The 19511-nt window shown below is 52.6% G+C and overlaps 1 protein-coding gene across 5 annotated transcripts in view; it reads right to left on the bottom strand.

The window, feature by feature from the left end:
* Window positions 1–16369, bottom strand: part of TSC1 (TSC complex subunit 1) — a 42601-nt gene extending 26232 nt beyond the window's left edge. For 4 of the 5 annotated variants that reach the window (XM_054584176.1, XM_054584179.1, XM_054584178.1 and 1 more), the window contains exons 1-3: window positions 16290–16369; window positions 6978–7040; window positions 441–626 (exon numbers count right to left, since the gene is read on the bottom strand). In XM_054584176.1, the coding sequence (XP_054440151.1) occupies window positions 441–546 (106 nt within the window). In that variant the 5' untranslated portion in view covers window positions 547–626; window positions 6978–7040; window positions 16290–16369. The remainder of the gene's footprint in view (window positions 1–440; window positions 627–6977; window positions 7041–16289) is intronic. The other variant, XM_054584177.1, reaches the window with a different exon arrangement.
* Between the last annotated feature and the right edge of the window lie 3142 nt (window positions 16370–19511).

Here is a 19511-nt window from a genome sequence, read left to right as displayed (position 1 = left end):
ATGATCAATATCTGATGTTTACCAACCTGGTAAACAAAAATGGGTACAGTTCACATTGTTTTCCTCTGGTTAAAGAAAGGTTAAGCATTTCTCATATTAAAAACCACATACAATTTACAGATAAAATGTGTATCTGGGATTTCCTTTAAAATACTTGGGTAGGGGCAGAGCCAGAGAGGCTGAGGAAGTAAGAGTGGCAGAAACTCAGGCGCTGGGTCCACGGGATTCATCGTGAGCGTCTCACTTCCGTGCATGCGCGCAGTTGACTACTCCGCGGCTAAAGGCTGAAGAAAACACACAGAGCCGCTCCACCCGCGAACGGGTGTTCCTCACTGGCGCTTTTAAAGACTCCCCTGAGAAGGGGAAACCATCCCTCCTCAGCAGGAGCCCAGTCACCTCTGGGTGACCCCAGAGGGGCTCCCAGAACCGGCTGTACTCACCAGAATCGAGGTTCTTTTTAAAGACGGCCGCGACGCCCTCGCGCACACTCGGCACGGGGGACTCCAGCATGGAGAGGAGCTCCCCGATGTTCGTGGGCTGGGCCATCTTCTCACACAGACGTGGTGCGCCGGGCCCAGGACAATGGTTAAAGACTCTGAAGGCTCTTCATTGGTGCCACTACCAGACTGAGGAGAAGGCAGGCAAGAGTGACAAAACGGTCGCGTCCCCCCCTCCCACAAACAGCTACCTGCAGGGCAGCACGCCCCCCCACTCCTCCCCCCCTCGTTCGGTGCCGCGGGAAGTGCAGCCGGGGCGTGCACATAACCCTGCCCGGGACGGGCTCATGAGAAGGAGCTCCACCGAGGTGACAGAGGAGCCGAGACACCGACACCGGTCAGACCGGTGGTCACAGCGCCTTATTAACAAGAGGACCAGCCCTGAGTTATCCCTACTTCTGATTCTGCCTTGGGTTCTGGCTAAGATTACGTTTATTTTTCAAATCATTGACCTAAAAATTAGATAGACTCTTTTCAGAAAAAGAACGGGAGGCATAGGATTTTCTTCCTATCACCTCCATGTCCGAAGCAGAGCTGGCGAGGCCCCAAGTCCCTCAGGTCCACACCTGGTTCGCGCCAGGGGCCATCTCCCTGCTTGGAGGGTGCACTCCTCGGGAAAGCGCCATCAGGGCCAACGTCGCCTTTAAAGCGTCGGAACTCTGAGCTGCATGGCAGCGGCACAGCTGTGGCCTCCTCAGGCACACAGCGCGGCGGGCTCGCGAGAGGCCGCGCGCCCGGCTGCACCCCCAGCCCCGCTCTGGCCTCCAACGCTCTGGGCGCAGCAACAAGCAGCGGCGGCCACCGTCTCTCAGGCAGGCGCCGCGCTTCCACCAACACCTCAGGCTCCTCCCCTTTGACACCGTGGTGTGGTGGCTCCGAGGTCCTCACTTTCATGGAGATGGAAACAGAGGCCAGGCCTTTGCTTGGGGCCGCCAGGCTAGCAAGAGGCAAAACCAGGGAAGGAGTAAAACCTGAGCCCAGGTCTGCCCGGCTCCAAAGACCCAAGCCCTCCCATGGCACCTAAGGCTGCCTGGTGGTTTTGACCCTCACAGCAACCCTGTGAGACAAGCAGTATCATCCTTATTTTACAAATGAGTATATGGATACTCAAAAAGGATAAATAACCTTGCCAAGGTCACATGGTAAAGCAGAACACAGGTGGCCAAGTTCCCAGGCCAATGAATACATATGTCACTTGCAGTCATATTAAAATGTGCTCTTCTTTTCTACTTGTTTTTCTTTGAGTAAACTAAACTAGAAGTTAGCGAGCTTTAGTGTCTATCAAAATCACTTGGGATGCTTATTAGAAATGTAATTTCCTGGACCCCCTGAATTTTGGACTTTGGAATCTGTTTTTTTTCCTTTTTGTCCTCACCTGAGGACATCCCCCCCGCCCCACTGCTTTTAGAGGAAGGGAGGGAGCAACATAAATGCAAGAGAGAAGCACCAGCCGGTTGCCTCCCAGCCTGGGGATCATACGTGCCAGAACCAGGGATCAAACCCACAACCTAGGCATGTGTCCTGACTGGGAATCAAACCCGCAACCTCTTGGCTGTAGGACAATGCTCCCACCAGCTAAGCCACACCGGCCAGGGCTCAGGAAGCCACATTTTAATAAGCACCCCAGGCAGTTCTCATCTGGGTGATGCATTCGCCCTGTCTGAGAAATGCTGTGCTCAAGAGTCAAGCTCCTCCAGTAAGGCTGCCAAAGGTAAGTGGCAGTGACCCCAGAAACTGACTGGTGTCACCCATCACCCACGCTCTTGTGTAATTGTAACCCGGTAATGTCCATGAATTTGGCTCTTGGTGAACCAGAAGTTCATGAGCCAGAAAAATCTATAAAAAAGTCTAAATGCGTTTTTCATAGCAAATCAGAAAGTAGCAAGTTGCTGGGTCACACTTAGAAATCTTACAGGTAAATCAGGAAGTCCATTTGGTTTTGTTTTTTTTAAAATCCTCATCCAATGAGAGAGAGAGAGATATATATATAGATATATAGATATATATATACACACTATTGATTTTAGAGAGAAACATTGATTGGTTGCCTCCCATACACACCCTGACCAGGGATGGAATCCATAACCTAGGTATGTGCCCTGAAGGGGAATCGAACCGGCAAACTTTTAGTACACGGGATGAAGCTCCAACCAACTGAATCACAAAGTCAACTTCAAAGGGCTAAGAAATCTCACAGCTGGTAAGATTTTATCGTTAGAGTTCACAGCTGAGAAGAGAACAGACTTCACCTTCCTGGGAGCTGCATTAAATAAATCGCAGCTCTCGGTGGAGACACCGCCGGCCGGCCAGCTGGGGAGAGGCTTCAGTGAGAGGCAGCGTGGCGCTCGCTTCAGCACAGCGCCTGGCACAAACACACACTCACGGGGCGGTGCTGTGGGTTATCACGCAGAGAACTGGTCCGTACCTTTGGAAGACCACTTACCAGAGGACCCTTTAATACCACGTTTACCTTCCTAGCCCCGTGTTCACTTCTACTTCAGGTAATCACCGATGATCGCAGATTCAAAAGTGTTTCGTCACTAAGCTTGGTTTTGTTCCAGCAGAACCGCCCCTCACCTGGTCTCAGGCCCGCAAGACGCAGATGCCTGCTGTGTGCTGGGAGGGCAGTCCTGCCGGGCTGGTCCTCCCCAGGCAGGCAGCCTGAGCACAGGGACACAAGCTCAGTCTTAGACAAAGACGGCGGCCGTCCAGGCCACCTGGCAGCAGTCAGGGCTGACCAGCTTGGACGATCCAGGTCGTTTTCGGTTTGTAACTTTAATTTAGGCATAAAAGTCTGGTTTCTGAAGCCTATTCTTCCCAAATCCTTTACAGAAAAGCAAAAATGAGGTTTTTACCTAAAACACATTAGAAGATTTTTGGCAACAAGCTTTTTTCTTTTCGGTCTAAAATTCTACCTGTTAACCATGTTTTCTAATCCCCAGAAAAAAATAATAAAGCTTGGGTTTTGTGTGAGACTCTTCACTTAAGTAACCCAAGTTCAAGGCTATCTGACCTTCTAAAAGCCCCCACAAGAGTTAAGTCACAAGCTTTTGGAACGAGTCCCATGATGGGAACACCTCTCCGTTTTAAGCTCCTGCAAATGCTCCCTGAGGGCCTAAGTGCAGGGTGCCACAGGGGGCAGACAGACGTGGCGAGGGCAGCGATGGGGATGCGGAGGGTGCGTGCGCGGGGAAATGGCTGTGGCTCAGCAGGTGCACCAAGGAGGGAGGAGACCAACGTGAACTGGCCTTGGGGGTGGGTGAGAGGCACGTGCAGCTTACGGAGGAGCGGAGCGCCACATGCACATGGAACGTTCACGTCCAGCCGTGAGGGTCTCCCTTCCATCTGGAAAGAGCTAAGCATAGAAGAGAGAGGAGCCAGGAGAGCCAGAAGCCAGCATCTGCGTTAATTCATTTCGGCAGCTCCATGCCAAGGCCGCGTTCTACCGACATATTATCTTTGGTGGCCACGTGCCATGGTACCGTGCTACAGACGAGGCTATTTATACTAAGGAGCCACGACTTCAATACCCACTGCTTGCCCCAAACCTGTCCCTCTGCCAGTCTCCTGCGTCTGAGCAAAAGGCACAACCATCGGTCTAGAGCAGACACCTAGGGGACATCCTTGTCACTTCCACAGCTCTTGACCTCACACCTAACCCATCAGCACATCACTGATGTCACCAACCCCGAGGTCACCCAGCCCCAGTCCCCACCATCGCCCTCGGAGACAAGGCAGCAGCGAGCCCTCACCACCATCCTGCTTGCATCCCGCTCCCCTGCAATTCATCTGCCACCAAAGAAGAAACTCTGAAGGATGGAACGCTCCATCGCCCTGCTGTTTAAAATCACCCCTCGGCTACCCACGCAGCCATGAGGAGCCACACTCGCGAGTGGCCTCCGAGGCCCGACGTGGCTGGGCCGTGGGCAAGCCCCCAGCCTCCCTCCGCCTCCGTTTCACGCCGCTCCGGCTCTCTGCTCCTCTGCTCCTCTGCACCGGTCTCTGCCTCCTAGAACCCGGGGAGGGCGACCCGGGCCGAGGGCCTCTGCACCAACAGGCCCCTCCCAGCACGCTCTCCTCCACCCCCTTGGGGGCGGGCTGTCTTGCGGGTCTCAGTCTCTGTATTTGGCCAAAACATGGTCCCTGGCTATGTGTGGCCATGGTCTTTAGAAGCAGCACTCCTGGCTCCCCTAACTGCGTGTGTGTGCATGTGTGTGCGCGCACATGTGGTTGATTGACAACCGTATGCTTGTGTTGTCACCAAATCATCTAATCACATGATGTCAGGCATGCACTTAGAATTACTATCAATATCTGAATACTCGCTTTCAAATGAAGATAAAATATTCTAGAAATAACATGCAAATTTTGTATTTAATAGGTTGAAATTATGTCAGTTTAAGTATAAATGTATATTTACAAAAATAAAAACTTGTTAATGATGTGACTTTTATATTCAAAATCAGTTAACTTTCAAACCGTTAAACATATTAACTAATAATACAAACAGTAATGAGGTGGATTAGCTATATAACTTTATAAATAACAGTAATTATTCTTTGAGCCCAGTATTTACAAAAATTTTAACATCTAGCTAAATGGTGGAAATTATATTTTAATTTTAACTCTTATAAAATTGTGTTTTTCAGCATTTATTACTACAAACAAAATAAACTTAAGAACTGCATTCAGCTTGCAGTCTTTCAAGAAAGTCGTATTTGGAAATACTTCACATCTTGTGAGGATGAATCAAAAATAAAACGTCTACGTGTCACCTGAATATTATTAAGTCATGAAAAAAATCCAAAAATCACATGCCACAGCGTCCATGACAAACCATTTCCAGGCCGAATATAAAGAATACAAAGAGTATGAAAAAAAAAAGCGTTAAGAAAAAAATAAAATATTCATTCCCATTTTGTACTCACTTAATGAATTTCAAAACAGACCTCCCAAAACACTTTGCAGAGACCATTCCGCGTCACTCTGCGTCGGTGAAGGCTGGAAGGGAAGGCAAAGCTGGCCGAACCGCCACAGAGGCCGCCCTGCACGGCCCAGGCACAGCTTCCCTCCAGAGAGCAGCTGGCGGGCGCCGCTCCTGGGCAGGCGCCGACTGCAGCCGCTGGAGGTGGCCTCGCTCAGTGTCACATGTGCCCCAGGGACCACGGGGACCGCCCGGCAGCTGAGAGCGCGACAAAGTCTTTTTCCTGAATTAAAGTTTCAAACCTGAAACGTCTGGCTAATCCACTGTAACACAACTGTAATAAGAAAAAATGTTTCATAAAATCTGAGGTTTCTGATGTGTGATACTCAGCCTGGGCCCCAATGACAGGAACACCCGACCAGTGACACGGGTTCAAATTCATATTCAGCGGGTTTCTAAAAAGAGGGACCATGTTAACTACACACAGAAGAATTTTAAATGAAAAGACAAATTTAGAAAGCCTCCTCTGCTCGTGCGGACTGCGCTTCCATCTTGTCAGACAGTCTACATTCCGTCCTTACTTGTGAACGGACGTCGATATGCAAGACAGAAGTTCCTCCTTGTCTCACAACTCCTACGACTCAGGCAAGGCAGCCGGGGAGCTAAGGGTGTGCCATGGCTGCCTGTGAACACAGGCCCCAGACCGCACCCCCACCCACCCCAGCACCTGCCCCAGACAGCGGTGCTGCCGCGCGGTGCTCCGGCCACACACCCTGACCCCAGCTCAGCGGTCGGTCAGGCCACTAAGAGTTACCGCTCCCCGCAGGAATCCAGTGCCGCCAGTGCCTCCCTGTTCAGGAGGGAGCCACCCTGGGACTCTGAGCGCCCTCCAGCTCCCAGAACCCACCACAGCGTATCCGAAAACAATCAACAGACAAGGCCAGGTGAAGACGCAGCGCTAACCCGGCCGCTCAGGGGCTCTCGCGGCCCAGGATGCGCATTGCAGAACCTCCCCACGGCCCGGGCCCCACCGCAGGGCAGGGCAACGGGCAGGGCCCGGGCAATACATTTGGTTTTGCCAAATGTATGTTTACAGACCCGAGTGCACTTCTACAGCCCGGCCTGGGTGGGGAACCCCTGCGCTCGTTAAACAACCGGCTCCGACACAGGCTTCCGTTTCAGCTCGTGGGAAAAGCCTGACACGGTCGCCAGAACTGATCCGAGTCATGGGCCCCCTAGGAACCAGCCACACAGCCTCAGAAAACTTAGCTAGCATCCCAGAGTCCGAGTCTTCATCTGGAAAAAGGGGAAACAGTGTGGTTGTGAAGAAGAAAAGTAATGCGCGTAACAGTGCCTGGCACTAAATAAGCAATTAATAATCATCAGTAATTTGACCGATTACTTCATGCCATAGACGGTCCAGTTCCTGGCAAGCAGGTGAAACCATAAATGGTAAACCCTGTGTGCAAAGAAACATCTATGCACCAGTACAGCCATGGACAAGATGACCGGTCCCTTCTGCCTTCCCCGGCCAGCGGACCGAGTTGGTCCCTTACCTGTTCTGAGAACAGTCAGTACTTCAGTTTCCAGTGCTGTCAACCTGGTGTCCTTCATGGTCACTGGAGGGAAAAAAACACACACACGTGCATAGTGACCTTGCCGTGGAGGAACCCAGAGGCCACCAGAGAAGTTCCCATCCTCCGGGCCCCACCTCCTTCTCGCTCTGGCTCTGACAGGTGGCCCTCTGCTCGCCCCGGAACACACGCACTCACTGGGCACACCGGCCTCTCCCAGTCTACATGTCTGGACAGCTGGTTGCTGGGAAATTCTTTGTATTGTGTGGAACTTGTAACCTCTGCCTTTTGTTAACTGTCTGTATCAGAGCCATAAACAAATGGAGAGGAAATGGTTCGGAGAGGCTCCAGAATCCGCTGGTCCCCAGTGGCCGACTGGGCTCTGCCACCTACGAGCTGTATGGCTCTGGCTATTTATCATACATCTCTGGTGCCCACCACACGCTGCCTCACCTGAGAGGCGGGAAGAATGGAGGCCTCCCCCAAACAGGGCTGTGCAGGGACTGAAGGCGGGCGCACCCTCCGCCCTCCACGTCATGCGTTGCAGAGCACTCACTCCCGGGGCCCCGGGGGCGGCTCCAGCATGGAGCTGGCCAGGCCCTTCACAGGCCTGCATCGCCCCAGCACCCCCTGCCAAGAGGCCCCATTAGCTCCTCCGTCTCTCAGCCCAGCCACTCCCACCCCCATTTCAGGACCTGCTGTCCCTCAAGCTAAGACTTCACCCCTAAAATCTCAGCTTAAAAGTTCCTTTCGTCAGGGAGGCCTACACGTCCCTGCACTCCCAAGTCCCAGACGAGGTCAGGACCCCTGCAGGGTGCTCCCAGCAGCCTCTATTTCTTTGCGTCCGCTACCACAGCCCAATTACACGGGTGCATGCGTTACTGACCATGTCTCCCCTGCCAGACCACACGTTCCGCTCAGCAAGAGAAAGTGGCTTATCGGTGCTGCGCCTCCAGCGTCTGATACAGCGGGTCCTCTGACGGCATCTTACTTCCTTCAACGTCATTTCATGACAACGTTGATGAGATGCCAGAGAAACCCAACTCAATGTGTATCAATTAGCCGATGATAAAAATGGTCACACTCTACGTCGTTCTGCCTGAAGTCGCAGAACTAACAACGATGTTATGTGAGGACCCACTATACCTGTCAACTGAATGACTAGAAGTTAAAATAGTCTTAAATGTACAAAGCTGAATTCTGCCTTCAAAACAACACCTTACTCTGATCCTTCTACATGACAAGCATAAAACGTTTGTGAAGAGCTGTCATTTCTCTCCTTTCTTCCCCCTTTTACCCTACTTTTTGTCCACATTGTCCTGTATTAAATATCTATGTTAATGTCAGTATATACAGGGTCAGGCACCAATATGCCCTTTTTCTATACGCTGGTAATTTATAACAAATCTTTTATTGCAAAATCATAAGCATGTAATTCTGTGACATTAACAATATCATACTCAAGCACACCACATGCCATTTAAGGTGAAATGTTCAAATCACTGTCCATCTCGAGCGAGACACTCACGTTCCCTCCCAACCACACTCAGGGGCGCTCCTTCTGCCGGACCCTGCAGAAACACACACATTCCAGTTCGCTTTTAAAATGTGGGCCCTTCAGAATGGATTGAGGTACAGGCTGGTCAGCGGACTGGAGGCTCCATGGGGACAGAGACCCGCTGGCCCACCAGTGGGCACCCAGGGCCTTTTTCAGCGTCTGTGCACAAGAGGCAAGTGGCCCTGTTCTGCTGAGCAAAGACCCCAGCAGCCTCTCCCATGGCCCCCGCCGGGCCGGCGGCGGCGGCAGAGCCCCACACACCCCACACACCGGGCACCCTGTGCGCAAACGCCTGGCAACGAGCCCTCCCACAGGCCTTCCTGGTCAAAGCCGGGTGAGGGGACCGAGCGGCTCTCTAGCCAACTCAAGACTCCTGCCCCAGATGAGAAGGTCATCCTGTGTCCTCACGGAGCCACCCCAGGCCTTCACACCGCGGCCCTCAGCAGCACGTGCACAGGAGTGCGCGGGGCTCGGGGGCAGGCTGGCCTTTCAGACGGGGAGCGCTCACCCAGCCACGGCCGCTCCACCGAGCAAAGAGCTGGAATGACACACGAGAGGCTCGTCTTCAGAACCCCTGCATCAGCTGGCAGCCCAGTGAGTCACGGAGACACCTCCTTGCACTGAATCCCAGCTGGATCTTTTACCTGAAAAGCAGCACCTAAGGTGAAGGTAGAATTAGGATCTATACAAGATGAGACCTTGCAGCCTGCCCGGCCAACATCGCTGTCCCAGATGAAGGCCCCAGCACAGGAAATTAGAACATGCGTCCGGTGCTGGACACTGAGTCACAGCGCTACGAAACCCCTGCAATGGCGGCAGCACGGCGTCTCTGTAATGTGGGCATGTCAAACGCTGGCGGCCATTATTGATGTTTTTAGTGTTTGTTCACTTCCTGATGTATTACAGGTCCTGCCCTATCGAGGTACTGCGGGGTAGGATCATTCTGGTCAGCAAAGGGACAAGTGACCCACAGTTCCCCATCAGCAGTGAAGAACGCCCGAAACACCAATTCAAAAGAACCTATGCACCCCAGTTCACAGCGGCACAATTCACAATAGCCAAGTGCTGGAAGCAACCTAAGTGCCTATCAGTAAATAAGGGGGGAAAAAAAGACTGGAGAAGACCCTTGCGAAAGTGTGTCCACCCCCAAGGGGGTGGACGGAGACACTTGTCAGCATGGCGGCGCGACCCCACATTCTCAGCTTCGAAAGCCAAAGCGCGAAGGAGACACACCCGCAGAGCTCCAGCTTCCCTTTCCACCGTGTGAGGGGCTGCTCTCACCAAAGGCACCCTTGCGACCGCACTCCCACGGAAGCCTTTCCGAACAGAAACAAATGGCGGGTTTGAGGGGGGCAACGAGGGCTCTGCACTCTAGGATTCTGAGATTAAACAGAAGGAACAGAGGTCAGTTTGTTTTCGCAGTTCGCCCTGATTTCATACTGTAGGTGTTCACAGATCGATGGCTCCAAACCCCCCATGACATGCGGGCTCCAGCGTCCCCGCCCGGTGTGGCTGTCACAAGCAGGGCCTGCACACACCTGTCACGTCTCTCTGCCCTCGACAAGACGCACGACGGGCTGTGGGAGGGCTGAGAGCTATCCACACCTGTCTGAACGCTGGGGGCAGGTGCCCACAGGCCTTCCGACCGTTGGAAAGCCAGTGTGGTGTGCGGCCTCCTACCCCCAAGAGTCCCAGAACTGCAAGACACAACAAAGGTAACCGCGTAGCGTATCGCCCAAGATAATTCTGCACACACTTGTCTGTGATGAAAAACACAACCACAGGTACAAATGAAGGCCAGTACCTCTTCACTAAACTTGTTTTCTACACTTAGGTTTTTATGTAAAATAACTCAAAGACAACTCAGATACAGGTTCAGGCACAGACAGCCTATTTCATTATCAAGTACAGAAGTTGTGAAGCAGAAATACTATACTATTATGTTAGTAATACAGCCAGTGTGTCAATACTACAGATAATAACAGTAAGTGAATAAGACACTGGCACGCTCGTACTAGCACACTCAGCTCTGAGTGGTTTCTTAAGGGTGCTGTTCCGTGCAGTGAGCGAGAGCCCTCAGCACAAGCGCACGCACACACGGTAAGACGCTGGCTCCAGCTCCCTCCCCGGCCCACGCAGACCAGGAAAGAGAGGGTGGGAAGTGCTACTTTGCATGTGAGTGAAGCAGCTGCCAGCCAGACCTGCCAAGGCGGGCACTCGCGTGTGATCTCACGGCCGCAGCACGGCCGGCCCTTCTCAAGGTCACGCAAGCTGGGCAGGGGAGCTCCTGATCCTCCACTCAGAACTCTGCCACCAGGGAGTGTGATGGGCAATTTGTTGAAACTTCTATCCTATTTTAAAGGCTGCCTACAGGGACAGAGCTTGATTGCAGCAAGGTGTATAAATAACATTTCTTACATTTTGACTTTCTATTAACATGAACAAATTTACCAAGAAAATACAGACCATGTAGATATCACGTGTGTGTCAAAAACTCACTATACAGAGCTTCCCCTAAAAGAAATCTGAGCAAACTAAGATTTCCTTCAGACTAAAACAGAAACACCCACGGACTAGAGGCACAGGGTCTGATCTTTTAGGACAGCGATCCTGAAACATGTCCTCACATCAGCAACACCGACATCACCTGGGACGTGTCAGAAAGGCAAACCCCTGGGCCCTGTGCCCAGACCGCCCAGTCAGAAGCTTTGGCAGGGGGGTCTTCTAGGTGGTCCTGAGGCCCAGCAGAGGTTGACCACCACTGGCTCCAGAAGAAGAAAAAAGGATGAAGGCAAGAAACACTAAATATGTATTTGTATAAATATTATAAGTTCCAAAGGGGAAAAACATAGTATATAAACCTTGGGAAAAAACCCAGTGGAATCCTGCCAGGCGCTAAAGGTACCAGCACGGACTGAACACCAAGTCTGATGAGCATTTAGCAAGTTACAAACCTGAGTTCTCTGTTGCTGACTTTTTTTATTGTGGCACCTAAAGCCAAACTTTCAGTGAAGTGTAACAAATCTTTTAATATAAAAATCTGACAAAATAATTTATCATACAAACAGTACATGGGCTCATCTTTTAGAGAGTTGGGCCTTTCCTACCTATTGGTTAAAAATAAGAGAAAGAGACTGTTCTTAATAAAGTCTAAGTCCATTTCGTTTTAAGATTTTATTTATTTTAGAGAGGGGAAGGGAGGGAGAAAGAGAGAAACATCAATGTGCGGTTGCCTCTCTTGTGCCCCTCCCACCCCTGTGGACCTGGCCTGCAACCCAGGCCTGTGCCCTAACGGGGAATTGAACTGGGCGATCCTTTGATTCTCAGGCTAGCACTCAACCCACTGAGCCACACCAGCCAGGAGTCCAAGTCCCTTTCTAAGAGCAATAACCTATCTAGAACAGCGATTTTTCAATCAGAATGCCTCAAGAATTTTTAAAACATGCAATATCTGACCATTTGGTCAGGGGCACTGACCTGTTTTCCTTTAGACTGTCAAATAAAAAAGGACAACAGCCGACACAACAATAGCCACCTGGTGTGGATGAATCAAAATTACGCCTATGTTTCTGCCAGGTCAGCAGAGGACATATTCTTCGGTGCGCTACAGAATTTCTGTAACCAGGCCCTGTGTGCCGCAGGATGAGAACGACCGAAGGTTGCTGGTCCAGAGGTGAGCTGGGCCCCAGGCTGGGTCTGCGAGGCACCAGGAGCCAGGCCCGACATCTCAGCTCCGTATGTCTTCTTGGTGGTGATGAGATGGGAAGGGATAGGTCCACAGTTTCCCTGGATTTTCAGAGGGGAACTAAGATCTCCCCCACCCCCCCAAAAAAGGTTAAGAACCACTGACCCATGAGTTAGTCTACGAGATTAGCAGCTCAGGCAGTTTAACACAGTGAAATATTAAATTTGGGCGCCCCGGGGTCAACCAACAAGGCTCAAATCCCAACTCAGCAGCTGAATAAGTGACTTTAGGCCTCAGTTTCCACATCTCCCTATCCTGTCTCTTAAGGCTGTGGAGTCAATAGGATCATACAGTGTAAAATAGTTACAACAGCTTTTGACTTCTAAGTATTCAACAAATAGAAACTTTATTATAAAAATATTACTACAAAACAAAACATCTTGCTGGATACTTAAGGTTCAGCAGTCTACCGCTTCAACACCTTGTATTTGAAACACTGCTAAAAGCAATCTGCAACTGAAAGTGTATACATTTCCTGGCGGATACTGTGTTCCAGCGCCTCTTGGGGGGGGCGGGGGGGGGCCGGCGCCCAGACTGCTGCTGCCCTTGGGGCCAGCACATTTGTTCTTCCTTATCACTCGCCACTGTGTCTTCTCCCGTCACCAGCAGAAGGGCACACTGGCCCTCGTTACTCAACGCGCCACGGTCCGGACTGCCACTATCTCTACACAGTGACCTGCACGCTCGAGGCCAGGAGCTACTGTGCCTTGTTTTGTATCAAACCTTGATTTTTAAGGCACTTCTACTCGTTAGATGACAATCTGAATTCAGTCAACCTTTAAAGATACTGGTACCTTTTACTACTTCCCTGTAGAGAACAAAAATCAGTACTGCACAAGGGAGGGGATGAGAAAAAATCGGCAAAGTCCTGAGGATGAATGAACAGATACTGATTTTTTATTCTTCCCAAAAAGAGACATTAATTGCTAATAACGACAGGCTTAAGAAGTAAATCAGACAACTGCTGATGGTAGACCTCCTTCAGACCAACTTAAATGAAGAAAAATGAGTATTTCGTGAAGCCTAAGTTACATTACACAAGGACAGAAAAACATCCAGTGTTGGGACATGCACTGAAAAGCTACAGGTCTGAATGCAGAGTGTACTTTTCTTCCATGACAGCAGCCACTTAAATGACAAGCAAAACTAGTACAAATAAAACTAATCTCTCAAAAAGAGGTTTAGAATGTGAGAAACCTAAAGGAAATTACCTTTTAAAAATAAGGTGACACAAAGGAAAAGATAAACAGGTCACCACTCAACAGGTCAGGCTGAAAGTCACCAATTTACTTAGATATTTTAAAGCCATTAACACTCTGATTAAATATTTACTCAGAATATTTAACTGAAGCGGCAGGAGGACCTTAAATCACAGAACTTTAGACTTAGGGACACCCTAATTTACAACCCAGCTCTCTTATTTCACAGATGAAGAAACTGAGTCTCAGAGAACTTACGTGACTTTGTTCAAAGTCAAAAGCTACTTGGCTTTTAGAAAGCTTGAAACGGTTGACATATGGCTGTATTGGGCCCATGTGCATCCAAAAATATCCAATTAATTCCAGGAGAAGCTGATCTTGGTCCACCATGGTCCTGGGACCCAGAAAAATGCCTGCCTGTATACACCCTAACAAACTTCAAAAGAAGACACGGCTACAACATTAGGTCAGCTGTGATTCCGAGCCCAAAATTCACTCCACTACACACACACCAGAGATTAGAAACCATCCTTTAAAAATGCCTCTGCCCTAACTTATAAATTAAAAGAAAGTAGCCCAACTGAAACTTGAAGGCGCTGGTCCTCAGCCTCTGGTGCCCATCGTGGTCACCTCCGACTTCTCCCAACACGGCGCGTCCAGTGTGTCCTCACAGACCGACGGTGCAGGTCTACCGGCTGTGGGGTCTGACGCCAGCGGTGGGGGTTCTGGCGGAGACTGTTGGGAGCCCCGGCTCCCAGCAACCTTACGATTTTGTTAACAGCCCACGGATGGGTATATATTTGATGTGTCCTAGTAAGACTGACCGGGCATGCACGGGAGGACCCGTGACCGCGCCAGCGAATGGCAGCAGAGCCCCAGGTCTTTGCTCTTAACCCAGCGACTCTAGCCAGGAATCTGGGGGCGCACCCGGCCCTTACCACACCAGGAAACGCACGCGGCACAGAAGGCTTACACTGGCGGCTTCGTGGCACGGGACGTAAGAGTGTTTGGCGTAAAACATTAATTTCAGTAAGAGGACATTTTCTGTGTGCGTCTCCCACACACACCCCTCGAGTTACACCAGGTGGTTCCCAGGAAGGTTCTGCAGCTCCCCGGGCTGCGGCAAAGCACGTCCCACTGTGAGGCGCCTCACTCGCCTGATGCATGGCTGCTCAAGGCCATTTCCCCGCACAACCCAGGCGTTTTCACATCTGCATGCTCCTGCTTTACTCAGGAATGTTCCACTGCGGAATCACAGGCAGTTGCTCCCTAAGTCAAGGGCTCCCAGAAGATCCACATGTCTAATGCTCCTTGAAATTTACAGCTCGGTTTGGCCAGCGCGTTTGAATTGGGGTGACTCCAAGCTGATCCCAAGGTTATAAATCAAAGTATCTCAGAAGAACGTTATCCTATTTTAGGACTTCCACGGCCTACCCTATGTCAAGTTAAGTGCTCTTTCCACGCTCCCTATAAAAAACCCCAGCAGGGGTGTTCACGAGGCTTCTCTCGGCAGCAAACTCACCCTCTTAGCAAAACCACCCACCATTTCCCAGGAGAGACCAGCACGTCCAACGCTCAGCACTCGCCGTCGCAGACGAAGCGAGGGCGCGCAGAAGCCAGGGCGCCGCTCTTCAAAGTTAAGCGCGTGGCGCACTTGTGCACCAACCCTGGCCAACTGGTCACTTCCCATCTCTCGGCGAGACTGACAGGCCAGCTCTGATCAAGTATCAGATACACGAGAGAGTCACGTGAACACAGACCAGGCCAGGCCCAGGGTCCTGGCCTCAAAGAGACCCCGGTTCCAGCGCTGGCTCGCACCGCTAGAGGTGCCCTTCGGCGCGTGCCGGGCACCCCTCTGGGCCTCAGTTTCTCCTCCGGGCAACGGCGGAGTGAAGGGCCCCCGGGTGGCCAGCACTAAGGGGGCGCTGGCTGCACAGCGCTGGTCCAGGGAGCCCTCCTTAACCGTGAGTGGTTGTTGTTAGGGGGACCGCACCCCCTCCCAAGACACACCCCCCCCCCATGCGAAGCACAGCAAGCCCAACTCCTGCCCAGGGAACACAAAGAAACAGCTTTAACTCGAAAAGCCCTCCCCGACTGCACCCTCCAGTTCCTCAAATGAATGAATGAGCGTCTAGGAGTGGCTCCGCAAATAGCTGTCTCCTAAGAACCACCTCGGCCGCCTCGAGGTAACTGTCTCTCACCGTCAATTAAACACCCACAGGCTCCCCCGCAGCGAGGCGCCGCAGCCCTGCACGTTCCCGCGGCGGCGTCGCGGCCGGGCGGCCCGGGGCGGCCCCAGGCGGCCCCCGACGCCCACAGGCAGCCTCCATTCATCTCCCCCACCCCCGGCCCCTCTCGACCAGCCCTGGGGCCAGCCCCGCCGCCCGGGCCTGCCCTGCCGCCGCCAGGCCTCGCCGCCGCCCTGCGCACCCCGCCCGGGGGTCTGTCACCGCCCCCCCAAGTGAGGGGCTGGCGGGGACGCTCACCTGCCCCTGCCCTGGGCGCCGCGGCCCGGGAGTGCATCCGTCCGTCCCCCCGGCCGCCAAGGAGGGCCAAGGGCCGGCCAGGCCCGCCTCTCCATCCCAGGGACCCGCCAGCCCAGCCGGGCCCACCGGAGACAGCGCGTAATAAGAGGGAGGGGAAAGCTTTGCGAATCCCCCTTCCCGGGGTCCCGTCCCCAGCAAAGGAGCCGCTTGCCCTCGCCCCCCAGGGCCTCCCCGCCTGGGGTCATGGTGCCAGGGCAGCCCCGAGAAGCCCCCATGAAAAAGAGGGGGCGACACCCCCATACTCACCCACCGTCTCCTCCCCCTCAGCTGTTTACCTCACAGTTCCTCCAGCCTACAGGGCGCCGCCATCTTGGACGTACAGCACCTCCCCCGTCGTGAAATGTCCACGGCCGGCTGCAGCCTCCGCCACGAAAAAGAGTCCCCAGTGGGGTCTCGCGTCTCCCTCAAGCCCGATGACAAGTGACCGCCGTCGGCAGCCCCGATGGACGGAAGAGGCCGTGCTTCTCATTAATGATGATGCGAACCGATCGAGAAAAAACGAGGAGGAATTATAAGGCTACGGGGGGCGGGGACAGGCGGAAGGATCCCGAAATAAGGCTACTGAGAGATCTTGTGACTCCGAAGGAGGCAAAAAGAAGGGCCGGTGCGGTGGGAGGAGCCACGTGAGAGGGCGAGAGGCGGGGCGGAGTCACGTGGCCCTGCCGGCCGGGCGGGAGGGGCTGTGCGAGAGGCGTAAACAAGTTCGCTGGGCTGGGTGTGGTTGGGGTTCCTGCTCGTTTCCTTGGGCTTCTGTCCCCTGGCAGACCCGGTGCCCGGTTTGAGAGCTGCGGTCCCGTGTGCCGCAGAGCCGCTGGGGTCCGCGTGGATGAAGGGGTCCGCCGTGCAGCTTTGCAGGAGTGGCAGCTCCGCAGGGCAGGAGGGAGGCCTGCACCAGGGCAACCTTGCCTTTTACCAACGTTTGCAAAAGCTCACCTCTGGGCTGCGAAGAACCGCTGGCTTCTGCCCTCCGGCTGCTAACACCGCAGACCCGGTCGCGAAGTCTGTGGAAGCCACCCTAATCAGAGCAGGAGGCTTTATTTGTTTATTTATAAAAATTTTTATGAGTTTATTTGGGCCAAGTTGACAATTGTGGGGAAGCAAAAGATCAACTGATATTTTAAAAATCCTCCCCAAGCCCTGGCTAGTGTGGCTCTGTGGACTGAGTGCCCGCCTGCCTCCCCGGTTTAATTCCTTGGGTTGCAGGCCAGGTCCCCAGTAGGGGGAGCGCGAGAGGCAACCATACAGGGATGTTTCCCTCTGTCCCTCCCTTCCCCTCTCTAAAAATAAAGTCTTTTTTTAAAAAATCCTCCGGCGAGCAGGTGGCTTTAAAATCAGAACCCCTTGCCCTGGCTGGTGTGGCTCAGTTGTTTGGGCCTCAACCTGCAAAACAAAAGGTTGCAGGTTCGATTGCCAACCCGGGGCGCATGCCTGGGTTTCAGGCTTGGTCGCTGGTTGCGGTGGCTACAAGAGGAAACTGATCGATATTTCTCTCAAGTGATGTGTCTCTCCGTCTTTCCCCCTCCCTCTCCTCTCTCTAAAAATAAATAAATCTACAGATACAAAGCCATGTGAGAGGTGGCAGAGAGCAAGATAAAGTCTCACTGTAGTGTCTGAAAGTCTTTCTCAAGGGGTGGGCATCTGACTGGGGTTTTGAGGGGTGGTTTATGCCTATAAGATTCATCGATTTTGTTTGCTCTGGTTATAGGTTACTCATTCTAATTGTGGCACAGTACTTTATAGTATGAGGATACCACAATTTGTGGTCCATTCTATTTTTTTTAATTTATTGGGGTGACATTGGTCCATAAACTGATACAGGTTTCAGGCATACAATTCCATAACACATCCTCTGTATATTGTGTGTCCACCACCCCAACTGGCTGGGTTTTAAAGGCAGGAGAGGCAGCTTTTGTTCAAATGAAATGGGAGAGGTAGTTAGGAAGGAACAGGCACTCCAGGCTGGACAAACCAAAGAAGCAAGAGCCTGGAGGCAGGAAAATGGTGGGTGAGTTACGGGAAAAACAGGTTTCGTTACAGGAACCAATTGGGTCGCAGTGCACATGGCAGAGCATGACATAGGGGGCCTGCTGTGTGAGTGGCCAGCCCGGCGGGCTTTGCCAGAGTACAGAGAGGGCTGGCGCGGGCCAGCGCAGGGCTGCCGCCAGTCTGCACGCTGTCTCTCTGAGGATTAGAAAAAGGAGCCCTTCCGGGCTGAAGTCCACATGAGCAGAGCCCCGGCAGTATTGCTGCCCCTACCCCCTCTCCCCAGCCCTCGTGCGGCCCTTGGGCAGTGCGCACCTGTATAACCACGCTGGCTTCTGGGGGAGACGCACATGGAGCTGGGGATACATCCCCAGTCGCACACGGTTATGGAGACAGTTGGGGGAAAGGGGGAACCCTAGATCCAGACAGACCAGGGTCTGGATGCAGGTTTCTACCATCGTGCTAAGTCGGGGAGCCTTGGTCACCTCACCCACGGCGTAGGGGTAATAGTAATGCCCACCTAAAAAAATAATAATAATGCCCACCTAGTGGAGATTTGGAGTGGATTCAATGAGATATTCAGCTATCCTGTATTTTGCCATGTATATAATGTGCACCCATGTTTGTGTGCGCTTTATACACGGATTACGCCCATTATTATACCCATGGTATATAATCATTATACTCATATAATGTGCATCCATATTTTTCCCTCAAAAATTTGGGCACAAAAGTGCACATTATACATGGTGAAATACATGACTAGTGTAGAGCCGAGTTCAATAAATGTCATTTTTGCTACCGTCTTGGCTGCGCTCTCAGCTGGCCTTCATCACTCCCGGGGTCAGTTCACCAAATGCTAACTTCTGCGTGGCCACCGAAGCAGAGTCCGCTCGAGGGCCAGCGATGGAAAGGCTGCAGGAGGCAGGGAGGGTCTGGGTCCTCCCACTCCCTCTCGCCCACAAACCTTTGCATTCACACCAAGGCCGGGACTTACGTTCCACCCGAGATTTCTGAGACCACCTGTGATGGGGAAAGTTCCGGTTAAGGGCGGGAGCTGGGGGATGGGCACTGGTCCAGAGCCCTGGCCCAGCAACCCCCTCCTCACCGCCAGCTTTCCTTGGCCTGGTGACCTCATCCTGCTGGAATGTTCTCCGTGGAAGGGAACGAGGCTACAGGGAGCTCATCAGCCCCTGGCCTTCGAGGGGGCTGCACAACACCACTTCTGTTTACACAGCGTCTAGAGGAATACGGTCCTTGTTCTCTCGCCACCGACCACCAGGGGCGCATGAGAAGAGGGTGGGAAGGAAAGGAGAGGCAGAGGCAGCCCTGCCACCACCCGCAGCCACTGCCCAGTCTGGCTGCCCAGACATTTGCCTCTTCTCTGGGGCTGATTTTCGTCCCTTGCTAAACAGATGTTAGACCACTACCTTCCATGCACCACCCAGGAGCCTCCCCAGTAGCAGGGGCTTCCCTGCCTGTGCA

The sequence above is a fragment of the Pteronotus mesoamericanus genome, unplaced genomic scaffold, assembly GCF_021234165.1.
Source record: "Pteronotus mesoamericanus isolate MK-2021 breed Mesoamerican mustached bat unplaced genomic scaffold, CSHL_Meso_final contig_78, whole genome shotgun sequence".
Classification (NCBI taxonomy): domain Eukaryota; kingdom Metazoa; phylum Chordata; class Mammalia; order Chiroptera; family Mormoopidae; genus Pteronotus; species Pteronotus mesoamericanus.
Note: the sequence above shows the minus strand (reverse complement) of the source record. Positions and strands in the feature narration are given on the sequence as shown.